At 45.3% G+C, this 14,346-nt stretch overlaps 1 protein-coding gene across 4 annotated transcripts in view; it reads right to left on the bottom strand.

Moving 5' to 3' along the window:
• Nucleotides 1-11,069, bottom strand: part of GBF1 (golgi brefeldin A resistant guanine nucleotide exchange factor 1) — a 102,510-nt gene extending 91,441 nt beyond the window's left edge. For 2 of the 4 annotated variants that reach the window (XM_083844962.1, XM_083844963.1), the window contains exons 1-3: nucleotides 10,834-11,068; nucleotides 6,192-6,297; nucleotides 4,842-4,908 (exon numbers count right to left, since the gene is read on the bottom strand). In XM_083844962.1, the coding sequence (XP_083701088.1) occupies nucleotides 4,842-4,908; nucleotides 6,192-6,297; nucleotides 10,834-10,841 (181 nt within the window). In that variant the 5' untranslated portion in view covers nucleotides 10,842-11,068. Of the gene's footprint in view, nucleotides 1-4,841; nucleotides 4,909-6,191; nucleotides 6,298-10,620; nucleotides 10,645-10,833 lie in introns of those variants that run through there. The other 2 variants (XM_083844965.1, XM_083844964.1) reach the window with 2 other exon arrangements.
• Between the last annotated feature and the right edge of the window lie 3,277 nt (nucleotides 11,070-14,346).

Below are 14,346 nucleotides of genomic sequence, written 5' to 3'. Positions count from 1 at the left end.
AACAAAGATGCACCTCTCTCAAAGACAGTATCTAGAACTACCTGCAGCTTTAAAGCAAAAATAGTGTCTTAATTTACATTCTCTCTGCACTTGGAAGGATGTATGCCCTTTTGAAGCCTAGGAACTTGCTTTACAAATGACAAATTTACTGCAAAGTCTGAATACACTACACACGAATCAAGTAGTCTGGATTCAGCCTGCAAGCAAAGCACCAGATTAAGGTTGTCACCATAATCTTCCTATTTCTTATAGTAAAAAGATGATAAAAAATATTAAAAGAAATGAATTACCACTTCTGTACACTGTGTTAGATCATCTGACATGGATTAAAATTGCATTGCCACCTGCTAATTAGCAAGGCTGAATTAAAGTTATGGAAGAAACCTTACTTTCTCAATTTTTAAGCATTCTTACACCCTTTCCGCTCTTCTTAAAAAAAATAGAGAGAGAACACGACAAAAGCTACATGTTAGCCAGAGTTGCTTGGTCTGAGAAAAGGCCCTACATTTATTTTTACTACTCATTTACCACTTCTTAAAATGAGATCTTAGAGGAAAAGTTCAGGCATTAATCCCAAATCAGGATAAAAGTTCTGTATTGTTTCATCTGAATGTCAGATTTGCCTTAAAAACTGAGTTTCCAGAGATCAGACATGAGAAAATGAGTGCGCAATCAAATCTACATACCAGAAAACTGATGGCTACAGTAACAAGTATATTAAATCGGTACACTGGGCAAAGGTTCTCCTATGGTTACAGTCATTTGACCTTTAGCCAGCTCTTAATGCCCCAGCCAACCCTCTAAAGATGGAGATTTGCAGCAGCTTCTTGTCTGAAATAAGCCATGAAAAGATTCTTCTGAACCCACTGTACAAGCATTCATTTAAAATGTCATGAATGTGCATGAAATCTGAGTGCTTCTAACAGCTTACTTTGCAGCTTCTGTTTAAATGCACTGACTCTGAACCACAAGAGGATAAAAGGACTCAAACCTTCCAGTCTGGCACTCATGGCCCTAAAATATACACAAGCACCTCTTCACAGGTGTGTTTACCTAGTTTAAACCTTATTTAAATAGACTCTTGATGCACACACTTTCCACAAACACCTGCTTCTCCCACTGCACTGCTGACTTGTACAAGGCAGTTGCATTCAGTTATTTTCTGTCCTAAAACCATCCTACACACCAGTAACCAGGAATTCAGTCACAAAAATCCTGGTTACTGACTCATCCTCCCAGTCAGAGCAAAGCACAAATTCTGCCTTGAGGAGAAGGACTACAGAAGTACCTGCTTTCACCTACGCATCAAGCTGGAATCGTCTAAAGACTCCAACAGCAAGATTTAAGAAAACCCAATCCTCACCAGATCTTGGAAAAAGCAGCTTATAATGAGTTTGTATTTACAGTCATTTTTGGTTACAAAACCTCTCCCAGCTGAGCTCAAGAGCATCCTAACTTAGAAACACTCAGGAAAGAAAAGATGCTCCGTTACCACTGGATGTCAAAAAGAAGTTTCCTTTTGTTGACCTAAATCCATAACAAAACTGACAAAGTGAACAGACTTAAACATCCAGATGTTTTCTAGATACTCAATGTACTTTAAAAAGCAGTCAAATGAAAGTTGTGGTGCAATTACCCTAGATGGGAATCTGTACCAGTACTGAGGCTTCCATCAGTTTTAAAATAACCTTTGAAGACCTCAATTTCAATTTTGCAAGCCTAGACAAAGCTTGATAGTCGTTGTTTGCATGCGGTCATAACTCAGGACAGTAATTTGTATTTTTTTTCTGAGCATTGGAAACATGAGACATCATATCAGACAGGCTTACGCTGCTCATCTTAGTTCAAGATTCAACTATTAAGTTTATCTTGGAGTAACATACGCACCACCCAAGACGAGACAACATCTATTTTTCTGTTTTTCACGCAGCAACTATCAACATTAAAACATATCCAGCATGCGAAAGTGTAAAAATGGCATAAAATAGAACCAGTGAGAGGGGATCAGAGAAGACACGCTGTTCATTTTCAAATTATTAATCAGCTCCTATAAATCTACATAAAATTAAATTTCACTGCTAGAATTTTAGAGAGTAACATCATTCCCTGTAAATCAGGTCCAAGGCCTTTCGCTAGGTATGCTGAATTGCAGAAATGAAGCTACTCTTACCATAGGCATGGGTTTGTTTGTGCTGAGCAACAGCATCTTCTCTAGATGTTTCCTTCAGGAGCCCACTTAGACATTACAATGGGATGGGATACCACTAGATAGTTGCAGGCAAGGATTTACTATTTTTGGTAATCAAATAAAAAACATTATGTAGTTTACATACTCTTGAGGAGCAACGCTTTGAAATGGGGATCTTTAGCTGCGGGAGGTATACAGTGCATCTTTATACCCTTGACCAGGGTATTTCAGCATCACAGTCACGACAGAGTTAATACCCACTAGCTCAGAGGAGAACAAAAGGTACTCCACTGCAACATGCCTAACATTTACATTGCCTCTCTTTGCTCATTAAACAGGTTTTGGTTAAATAATGAACAAACTGTATTACAGACTCCGATGAGAATTCCAAAATTATAAATCAACTGGTAAAGCCCAGAGGAGAATGAAGGGAGTGGGAGGGAAGGAAGGATAATATTGACTAATATAAAGGGCGCAGCTTGACAGTGGATATTCCTGCCACACCTGATCAAACATGCTCCATGGGGGAGGGGAAGGGGGGGCGAGAGCAAGAGGGGAGATGGGACAAGGCAGCCTGAAATTTGCATCCGGAACAGATTAAAATGGGTTCTTGGGGGATTGAGAAAATACATAATATATATTACTATAAATGCAAAATTGTACTAAAAGCTAACTCAAATGTCAAAGATTACAGCTTGAATAAATTTAAATATAAAAGCAATGTGTTTCCATGAGCTAATGAAAGAGACATGAAAGGAAGGTCTAGGCAAAAAAATTAAAAAAACTCTGCCCCCACCCCCAAATAATACTAATTAAAAATAATAATAATAAGCTTGGACTTTTCATTGCCTGGAAGATGAGGCAGTAGACTCTGTATCAAAGTACTGCTTGAAAACCAGTCTGTCTAAAATGAAAAAAAAGAACATAGCAACGATGTCCTATCTCAAGACACTAGTCTATAAATAACAGTCATTGAAGCTGAAATTACCTGCTCAAAAGAACCCCATGTAATCAAACCAATATGCTATCATCATCATATATAAGCAATTACTAGCTCAGCGTAAACCTACTTACATGATGACTAATACTCACAGAGAGTCTCTCAGTACGCGGAATTTGGCTTTCTCTAACGTGAGCAGATACTCGGCTTGCATTTTTTCCCAACAAGTCAACAGCATATTGCATCCAGGAACTACAGATAAATGGCCAGCCCCTGACATTTACTCGTATTGCATTTGTTCAAGCATCCTGACATCTCCCCACCTTGTTGATAAGAAGTGCCATTTGCAATAATGGCAAAGAACTTCAGGAGTCTCATCTTCAAAATTTTATCTCATAGAAGGACAGATTAGTGCCAGGAAATCGTCCTCCTGAAACAATTTTGATGACTGTATGCATATCTTACAGAAGATGAGTGAGCTTACAGAAATACACAAATCCACTCATTTACTCTGGGGAAAAGTGTAACACCCACAACAAAGATATTATCCAAAAATACAAACTGCAGGAGTTGCCTGTGATGTCACGACCTCACAGAAGAGTCCTGCTCACAGTCAGGGAATGTTCACCAGGCAAAGAAAAATAAAGCACTACACTTGCAGGCAGCCACAAACAAGGAAGGAATAAGGGCTTAGAGCTGGCACAGGTCCTCAGCACCTGGAAGGGGCACTACTGTAGTTCTAGTGAACATAGTTTTGAAGGGATTCCAGGCTCAGCACTGACACGAGAACAGGCACACTCTGCAATCAGAAACGCGAAAAGACCATCTCAAACTTCAGCTGTAGTTCTGAACGCTCACTGTGATAAGGGGATCAGAAATAAGGCTTTCTTTAGAATATTGCAATCAATAAGAAATTTTGGGAAGAGCCAGCAGAATGCCACATGCAGCTCAGCATGAGCCTCACTTCCAGACTCTCAATATATACTGGGGTGAAATAGCTACTCCTGAAACTATAAACAGAGAAAACGTGGGTGGAAACAGGGGAAAAACTGTCTGGGAGCAAAAACCTAGTTATAATCCACATCACAGCCATATGCTCTACTTCTGTAATTAATACAGAATCCCAGCTCCTTTCGGTGCAACTGGTCACAAAGTAAAACACTCAGACCTTGAGTCATTCACCTCAAGATTCAAGAGGTGCAAATGGAAAGTGAAGTCTCATCTTCACTTCTTACTGATAACAAATGATGAAACCCAACAAACCAAAGAATTTGAAGAGAAACCCAATAATGGGAGCCACCTTTCCAAGCAGATTTTTCTAGTCACTCACAGATCAGAAAGCATAAACAAAGCACAAAAAGATTATACATAATAATATAGCAGATTTCCCAGATTACTACAAGCTTCAGTATAATGAAAAAAACACACATACGTAAACACACAAATATATACATACACACACAATACACACACACACACGGAGGGATAGATATGTCCAGATAGTGGCAACAGTAGTATTTGTATGCTAGTTTAGTACTCGTATTATTCATCTGGAAAAGCATATACTTATTAACTCTTTTCTCATTATTCAGTATATGATCTCTAGGTAGTAAATAGAATAAAAAAGTACACCTGCACACAGAACACAATATAACATTTATTTGCATGTACCCTAGAAGGTACACGTACCTGCTGATTTCTGCATAAGCTTACCTGTTATATTATTCAGCACTTCTTTTAAGACGCTAAAGCTATGCAGCAGGGGATCCCTTTCTTCATCCTATAGGTTATATATAGGAAGGAAGTCATTAATAAAGCAAGAAGACAAATCTTAATGATGGGTATGTAAAGATCTCACCTTCATATTCAAAGCAGTACTGTGGGTTGAGTTTATCACTGTCAGCCTGTTTACTCCATCACAATCAAGAGCAGCATTTTTATTTTCCTTCTCGTGCTACCCAATGCTGTACAGCTTAAATGTCAAAGAGTAAGTTCAAGACGGAGCATTCTACTTTGGTTTTACTGTCCTTAGAAGTATTTCTGATTAGCCTTCCACTGTTCAACAAATTTCAGAGCAGATCTACCTCACACCATATTGAAATGGCTCATCTGGATTTGCTATAATGTTAATCTATGCAGATCGTAATGGGAACAGAAATACAATGACATTTGGTGCCATTAAAATAACTTGAAGAAAGAATCACGGTATGAAATTTATATGAAAAGCTGCATCCTTTAGCCTTAGTTTATCTTTAGGATATTAAAATAAGGAGGAACAGCAGTTTCTCCAAGCTATGTACATCTGCAGCCACACCTCCTACGGGGTGGCAGTGAGCACTAATGAAGAAATGCCCGTTAGAAGGAACCCTGCCCTCTGACAAACCGAAAGCACTTGGGCTGGGTGACAGCCACCTGCTATTCACATGGCATTCTGAAGTGCACCACAGGCACACATCTACGTTGTGGAAACCATAAACTGACCAAGGCACCATTACTTAGAAATGGTGTGCTTTTAATAGCACAGGTATGAAACTATTAATGGGTTCCATTCAAGAGTGCAACTAGCACTCACAAAACAGAGCTAAAACAAATATACTTTGCCACGTGAAAAATGTAAAACTACCCCCATATATAATGACTTCCCCAATTGTTATTTCAAGGCCTCATGATCAGGACCTTCATCTGTAATGGGGTACAAAACATATATACAGACATTCCCCTAAATAAATAAATAAATAAATAAATAAATAAAAACAATACCTTTAAAATTCCTGATATGATAGAAGATAAAAAGTCTAAATGAGATGATTCTCATGTGGAATACAATCAGGGTTTTTTTTATTTGTTTTCAGGGTACACAGGTAGGAGATTTCCAGCTTCGTACCTCTGACAGTCACTGACACTCAAGAAGCCCAAACAGCTTAGCGTGAAACAATGCAGAAAAACATTCCAACTCTAGCTCGAAAGTACTCTTCAGAGCGCCAAAAAGATGGAGGAAGTTTTCTAAAACCAGACAGTTTCTGCCATAGCACGAACAGGTAGCAACAACCTAAGGTAACTTACCAGATGTGTGTGAGTGCTCCATCGGGCATTACGCTTTATGGCTCCCACCACCGCGTTGATTTCACCTTGTACAATGTAGATGTTTTTATCCACCATCCTGACGACCCTGAAAATAAAGATAATTCAATTAATTTTCAGCCCCTCAGAATCATTCCCTTCCTCAGACAAAGTATTGAGTTGGCCCTAGTCAAGCAGGAGGTCTATAGAGATAAAAACAAAAAACAAAAACACCACTTCTAGATCTTTGTTTTGCGCATGCAGGCAAACACTTTTTTTTTTCCCCCTGAAAAAGAAGACAAAAGGAAGGTACTTTTCCACAAAGCAGGTTTTCAAGAACATGAGAATAGACCGTTAGTTAGAACGGGACATCTGCAAAGCAAGACAACTTCATCAAGGCGCATTCCTCTTTTTTCCAGCATAAGTAAGTTCAGAGAAAGATACAGTGTCAGGGTACCAGCAGGCACCCCCATGACAATGCCACAACACACTCATCTCCTGCACTTATGCAAAGTCCTGCAGCTCTAAACAGAACACAAAGCTAATCTTGTACTCCGTTAAATAAGCATCAGAGGCTTGAATAAGCTGCCTAGAACAGAACTCTTTGGGACTTGAAACTTCGACAAAATAACATCATTTACAAAACGCGTTGATTTCACACCTGCTTCATGAAGAAGACTTCTTAAGAAAGAGGACACGTACAGAAAGGAAAGAGCAAGATCCCACAAAATGGGCAAAACCAGATGGAACATGGGGAGAAAGTGTGAAAACAAAAAGCAGACATTTACACTCACAGAGCCTGAAGGAAAAGCTTAAATCTAATGTACCTAAAGAGAAAGCCAGAAGAGAAGAATTGTGCAAGAAGAGAAATATTTTCAACAGCCTGAGAAAAAGAAACCAAGAGTAGTCTACTACAGGATTGTTCTCTCTCCACTAGCTATAGCCCAGATATAGTGGAGCATAAACAAGTAACGATGGAGAGGAATGAGCAGACATCACTGTTTATAGAGAATAAACAGGACTTATAAAGAGTCCAGAGTCAGACGACACCATGTCTGCAAGCAAGAAGTATTTAGTGAAATGGTAGATGATAATGAGACTTTTTCAGAAGATATGAAAGGAACATGAGGAATCCAGTTTTAAATCCCATCAGGACATCCATAAGAAAGCAAAGGACTGAAAACAGATGAAACGCCAATCACAGCACTTCAAGTCAGAGAGGCACATTTAAAGGACTCCATTGGGGTGGAGGAGAAGAGAAAATATAAGGATTTTTGCCCGTGTAGCAAAAGCAAAGCTGGGAGGATGCAATTTTGGTCCATCACCCCAAGCTTCGGAAACACCGCCACACAAATCTCAGAACAGACATCCTGGATCTGCCAGGCTTCGCTGTAATTAACATGTTTGAATTATCAACAACACTTCAAATATACAAATATCCTCTGAGCAAAAGAGATTAATTTGCTTCAGGACTCTGTAAACAAGAAAGAAAAATATAAAAGGATGCCTTATCAGGGGAGAGCATCCGATTTGTTGTTTCGATTTTGTACGTTTGCAACAGGATGAACAATCTTACAGCAACACTGCTTCTTACTTCATTCAGTTAGTTAGAAATAACGGTATTCCTGAGAGTTACACAACAAATTAGGGGCAAAGACAAAAATACTTTATAATACAGGAACTGGTGTAAGAGACCAGATCAATAGTTTCACATTCACTGCTAGATGATTCAGAAAAATAAACTAACAGTTGTGCCAAGCAGTGTGCTTGTGCCCTGAAGAACAACAGTTTACAACCTCCCTCCACATTTGTAGGTAACAGAACCCCAGGTATTTTCCTACTCATCTGTCCAACGCTTGAGAGATGTCCCCTTCCTCAACAGTAACTTATTTCATGTATTAGTTATATGACTGCTTTAAAATACGATCCATAATTTTATGCTTTTTTTTTTTCCTACCTCAGCACATCATCTTTGTTTCAGTACAACACGTTTATGGGAGATTTTATCTCCCTTGTAAAATCCCTCCCTTATCTCTTCTTTCAGCAATTCCAGTATTTTCCATACCTCTACATGGAAAATCTCAGAGAACAGAACACCGCTCCACAAAGGCACTTTTAAGGAAATGTTGCACATTCAAATTTGTCAAAACCCAAGTTTCACTGCCTTCACTGTTACAAGCTAACACTGAGCACGTAAACCTCGCAGTGCCATTCGATGCATTCAGCAAACTGACTTCTAGAAGCAAAAGCTCCCCTAACCTGATTTGGAAAAGCACGTAAAGAAATAGCAAACACATGTATCACATGCCCTGCACACACACTGATACTCAACAGATATAGTTCCATTGAAAACAACACCAAAGCTTAAATACTACTCTGCACGCTGTAGAATTTGCCCATGGTACTCCTATTTCTTCTGCCTTTAAGCTAAAAAAAAATCAAGAACAAAATTCAGCCCAATCTACCACAAACACAGGGTAAAGATGAGAGAAACTCTTGCTCCACATTTAAGCTTGCAGCCAACCAAGAAACTGTACTAACACATTCCAAAGCAAACCACAGCCAACTATCTTTGTTCATGGAAGAGATCTTTGCAGCTGTGTGCTGGAGAAGGAAACAGAAAATAATTACAGGGGGGCGAAAAAGGCCAGAGAACTATTTTCAGAGAGATTCACCTTGCATGTTGGACTCAGCAAAAGCATCGTCCACCCTGTAAAACAGTTTAAAAGTTTATTTCAAGGAATGGAAATAGCTTCTCCAAACTCTGTACTTCCTGAAGCTTACCCTTTTTAAACTGTCAAGACAATTTCAGCATTCGAGCAACAACTGCTCTCACTTCAGAGCTTAGTGTAGATGTTCTATATTGAAAAAAAGTTTTAAGATTGAAAGCAGTGCTCTGAAGCTGCACCGAGAAAGTTAAGATTTACTAGACCAGCACTGAATGATGCACTGGGTTTAGGAGAGCCTAGGGGTAGTTAAACAAAACCATTAAATGCTCAACTACAAAAAAATGCTAAACAGGCTTCGTGTTACAAGAGTATGCTCTAAAGAGTGGGGTATCCTATAACTGTCGGACAAGTTGCCGGAACTGCTAAGATCAATAAACGTTGAAACAAACTCCCAAGTAAAGCCATGGTTCCTCCAGCTCCTGATGCCTTCAGATCAAGATGGGATACCTTTCTCAAAAGGAATTTTTAACCACACACAAGACAGCGGACTTAGCATAGGAACAAATGGATGAACTTCTGTGGTCTTAGTTACACAGAAAAATCAGGAAAAGTACCTACTACATTTCAGAAGCATTTTATTTTCCTACTTCCGCAGTTAATCCTGCACAAAATCTTATTTCTCTCTCATGATGGGTTTATGCATCTGCTGAAGCCTACAGACCAGTCCTCAGATTTTGCTCCCGCTCAGAGCTTCAACAGGCAGCTCCAAACCAACACAGCTGCCCAGCCCACCTCGAGAAACAGGGAAGCTGTCATCATTCATGGCCTCACTGCTAACAAGGTTAGAAGAGTGGAAAAAGATAAACACCTGAGCATTTCATAAAACAACAAAGGCTAACACTCACGCTTGTCAAAACCTTCACCAATGCTCTGCGGACAGGAACGATCGCTCTTCTGAGACTTGAAATAGCATTAGATGCAAAACTTTCATGTAAAAACAATGACAACATCTACATCTGCAAACGTTCTCTCACACGTGCGCTGAACACTCCACTGCTCAACCCTGAAACACACTGTCCCAGCGCACAGGAACCCAATTTTTTTTTGTGGGTGTTACCACAGAAAGCCACAGGTACATGTTTAGGAAACGCTCCTTTCCCTGCAGGGCAACATCTGCAACTCTTCTGGAAAACAGGCAAGAGTTAGCATCAGAAGTGAAAGTCTGGCCGGCTTCCATCAAGTCATTTCTTCCCATCGCTAACTTTACCCTTCAGCCATGCTAAAGGACCCAAATGTACTGAAACTGCTGTAGCAAAGGGCAGCAGTGAGCAATGACATGCTCACTACATATGAAGGAAAGGTGGCACCTGAAAGCAAGTTTCTGCTGACCGGAATTTGCGCTGCTTATGGCAGCGCCCAGATACGCAGTGCCTGACCTGGACCTGGCCGCTCCAGCCCTCACACGACACGGCGTGTAACGTAACGTACCGACGTGCGGCCACCAAAGCACAACGCGCAGCCCTCTTTGCTCCACAAACCCCACGACAACTCCTGCCCAACACAAAGCCACCTGACAACCTACAAGCCTCCTCCTCTCTTTAGGGCACCCATGCGGGGCCCGCGGGGCCCTGTCGCGATATTTCACTTTTAAGGGGACCCCGACGAGGCCAGGCCGGGGGCCTGGAGTCGCTCCCCCGAAGGCCGGCTGCTAACGCCTGCAAGAGAAGAGCCAAAAAGCAGGGGTTGGTGGGCACGGCGGGTACCTGCGGCCCCTGTCGCGGGCGAGTCGCGCCTGTCGCGACACCGCTGGGGCCGGGGGGTGGCAGTCACCGTGTCCCTTCTCACCTCCGCCTCCCCCCCCCCGCCGGCCCGGGGCTGCCTCGGCCCCGCCCCCCCTCCCCCGCCGCGCCCTCCCTCCCGCCCCGGCCCTCGCGTCGCGACACTATCGCGACAGGCGCCGGCCGCCCGGCACTGACCCCCGCATCCAAGATGGCGGCGCCTGCTCCCCGCGGCGGCCGCTCCGCACATCGGTCGCGACGGGGGGGCCCGGCCCCGCGGCTGCCCGCCCCCTGCCCGGCCCTGCCCCCTCCCTCCTGCCGGCGGCGGGCGACGCGGCCCCGAGCGGGGTCCTCCAGGCACCGGCAGCGAAACCGGCCCCGCTCCGCTCCGCTCTGACGTGGAAACGGGCGCACCCTAACCCGCTGCCTGGTTACTGCGCTGACGGGCAGCCCGCGCAGCCAACCCGCGCGCGGTGCGGCGGCCGGCCGGCGGAGCCGCCCAATGGGAGCACGGGCTGCGAGCGGAGGGGGCGGGCCCTGCGGTGACAGGCCGGAGGGAGCCAGTGAGAGGGGAGAGGGTAGAACTTGCGGGGCGTCTGGCCAATCGCAGGGGGGAGTCGTGCCGCCGGGGGGCGGGGCTACGCCGATGGGGGGCAGCAAGGGCGGTTGAGGGGAAGCCGGGAGGCAGGGCCGCCCGCGCAAAGCATTGTGGGGCGGGAGGCGGGGGGGGGCAAAGGGCAGCGGCCCTCGGGGTGTGAGGGGGCAGAGCGAGCTGGGGCCGGCCGCTGCCCTACAGCATGGAACCGGTCACTGCCCTAAAACTGGTCACTGCCCTAAAACATAAAAGTGTTCGCTGCCCTCATCACAGCTTCCCCTGCCGCAGCTGGGCTGAAACACACGTTGCGTTAGGCACAGGGCAAGGCAGCGCGCAGCCGCCCCTGGGCAGCCCAACCCCAGCGCGAGGGCTCGGGGCTGGAAGTTTGAGCTGCAGTTGCGGAAAGCAGCCACAAGAATTCCCCAAAAGCGAAGCAGCGTGTGCTGGTGGCCTCGCCAGCGGCTCAGAAGCCAAAATATCTCGCCCCAGTCTCTCCTTCAGCGGTACCACTGGCAGATTTTAGCTTGAGCCCTCAGCTACAGAACAGGTGCTCAAATACCCACCTAGCGCAGAGAGGCTGCAAAAGCCGCCTAAGCAGCAGGCGAAGGCTGGCAGAACAAGAAGGCTCCTGGCTGGTGCTTCCTCCTTCCCTTCTGCCCTGCTGCAGCAGCACCTACAGCCCCCGTGGCACTTCCTCCCTGGAGCTGGTTGTTTGCTCTCTGTCCACCCGCTCCCTTATAATGGAAGGGGCTTTCTGTGGCGTGGGCTCGACCCCCTGACACGGTGCCGGTCAGCGGAGCTTGCCTCCCCTCCCAGGGAAGGGGCCGCAGACCCGCTGTGCCTTCTTGCCCCTGCCTGTGCCAGCTGCGCAGCTCAGGCTCACACGCGGCCCGATCGGGAGAGCTGCTGAGGTGTTATTTATGGAAGCCTGTCACGGAGCTTGAAACCGAGCCAGCCAGGAGCCTTCTGCTTCACCCGAATGCATCTTAGTGCATTAATAAAGAGCAAACATTGCAATGTGCTTTGCATTTTTACTTACCATCCAGCACTGCATTGTCTGGAGAGGAAAACAATACAGCACGGCCCCGTGCTGTCTGGGGAGAAGCAAGTTCACCCGCACGCACTGTGCACTGCATTATTCAGCCTTCAGGCACCCCAGCACCACCCTGGCCTGACAGAAAATCCTGCAGATGCGATAGTGCAGCACCGACAGCCCCAGCCCAGCAGCATCAGGGAACTTCGGGGTCCTGGATTGCCTGATCCGGCAGCACAGGCGTGCACAGCTGTGGACAGACCACATGAGCAAATTGGAGCCTTCTGTGGGCACCAAAGGATGCTGGTGCAGGACCAAGATGGAGAAGTCCCTTGCTGCTTTATTCCCATGATAACGCACCAGTTCTTACACACAGCATGGGACAGCGAAACCCAGGATCAGAACAGCACAATCTGGGCAAATCCCCCAGGTTCGCGCTGTGTGATCAGGAAAGCTGGGCTTTACTCTCGCTGCAAAGATGCAGGCTTTCAGCTGAGTTTTTGTCTTGAATGTTTCTCCTCAGCCCACAGGGAGCATACAGAGGGGCTGCAAACAGTGACAATCCTCCACACAGCCCTTGCCCAGCTGCTTCTCCAGTTCACCTCCTTCCACAAGAGGCACACGAGCAGCCAGCTGGTTGTGCAGAGCAGTTTCCATGGGTCACAGCAATTGCTTGTGGCAGCCTTCGTTTGGAACCAGATTGCCAGCGCAATAGCCTGCTCCCCACAAGCTTTGATGAGAATATAACAAATCCTTGCTGCCAACCACCTCAGCCTCTGCAATCTGCACTGATGGACGGGACCAGCTTTGCACGGTCCATTACTCTTGCTCAGCTCCTGCCAGTTTGCGGTCATCCACAGAGGCCAGATTTCAGACACGCAGGCACATGCAACACGGAAATTTTCCACCAGGTTAAATAGTCTGGGAGAGGTTGAACTTCCACCCCCTTCTCGTGGAGGCTTTTGCTATTTCTCTAAGGCCTAGTGAGGTCTCCAGAAAAAAGGCAAAGAGAGGGATTTGGCTCAGAAGGTAGAAGCAGTTGCCGTGGCTAGGAACTACTTGCAGTCATTCTCCCCAGAGCTGAGAATCCAAAAGAAAAAAAAAAAAAGCCATTAAACACTGAACGCAGTTGTTCTCAGCAGCTGCTCCTTTCCCGAGCAAGCTCAGGTAGAGGCTAGCCCACAGCCAGCTGAAGGCTCTCCAAATGGAAACTGATGTTCTGCATCTGGTGCAATCTGCACTCAGGCCAGGACCTACAACTGAAGCAACAGAGCTAAACTGAGACACTCAAAAATACTAAAATCCTTCTCTGGAAACTCTACAGAGCACAACACTGAAATTGCAGAGCAGTCCCATTGGGCTGAAACAGCCTCCTGGCTGTTCTACCTAACCCATGTCTCAGGAACTCTCCTGCATTTCCCCGTGACGTGAAACTCTCCAGACAAACATCCCGATGCAATGTTTCCCATTGTCTCTACTTGGCCACGAGAAGCCATGCCTTTTTGGCAGGAGCAGCCTGACCTCAGTCAGTCCTATCTTCGTCACCTCTTGGCTGGGCTACGGCTACGTGATACACCTGGGCACAAAGCCCACAACACTGGCAAATAGCAGCTAGAAGAGCATGCAGCAGTGGGAGCCCTGGCCACTGCAAACACATCAAACCCACCCTCTGCTCCCCGTGCCACCTATCCCGGGAGGCCAAGCCACATGCAAGCCTTGCTCCTGATATTCAAGGCATCTGAGGGCATGGAACCAGCGTGGCTAAAAGATTAGTTAAGACACAAAGGTGGAAACCACGATCAACAATCAACAACTCCACCACCCTCCAGGAGCAGCAGAACGGCCGAATTTGGCTGTGGCAGAGACAGGACTTTCTCGGAGAACAAACTCCTCCCGGCTGGTAAAAAGTAAAGTATGTCTAACGTGCTGAGTAATTCCCTCCTTTTGCATGTCCCATCTCTCCGCCAAGATGTGAGTCAGGTTTGCTCTGGGTTTTGTTTGCTTTTGCTTTTTTTCTTCTTCCTTCTATTTTCTAATTAATGCAAAGTAGTAACATCTGTCTCCCGAACCCAGGTGAAGTTCT

The sequence above is a fragment of the Anser anser genome (genome assembly GCF_964211835.1).
Source record: "Anser anser genome assembly, chromosome: 7".
Taxonomy (NCBI): domain Eukaryota; kingdom Metazoa; phylum Chordata; class Aves; order Anseriformes; family Anatidae; genus Anser; species Anser anser.
This window is presented reverse-complemented; position numbering and strand designations above follow the sequence as displayed.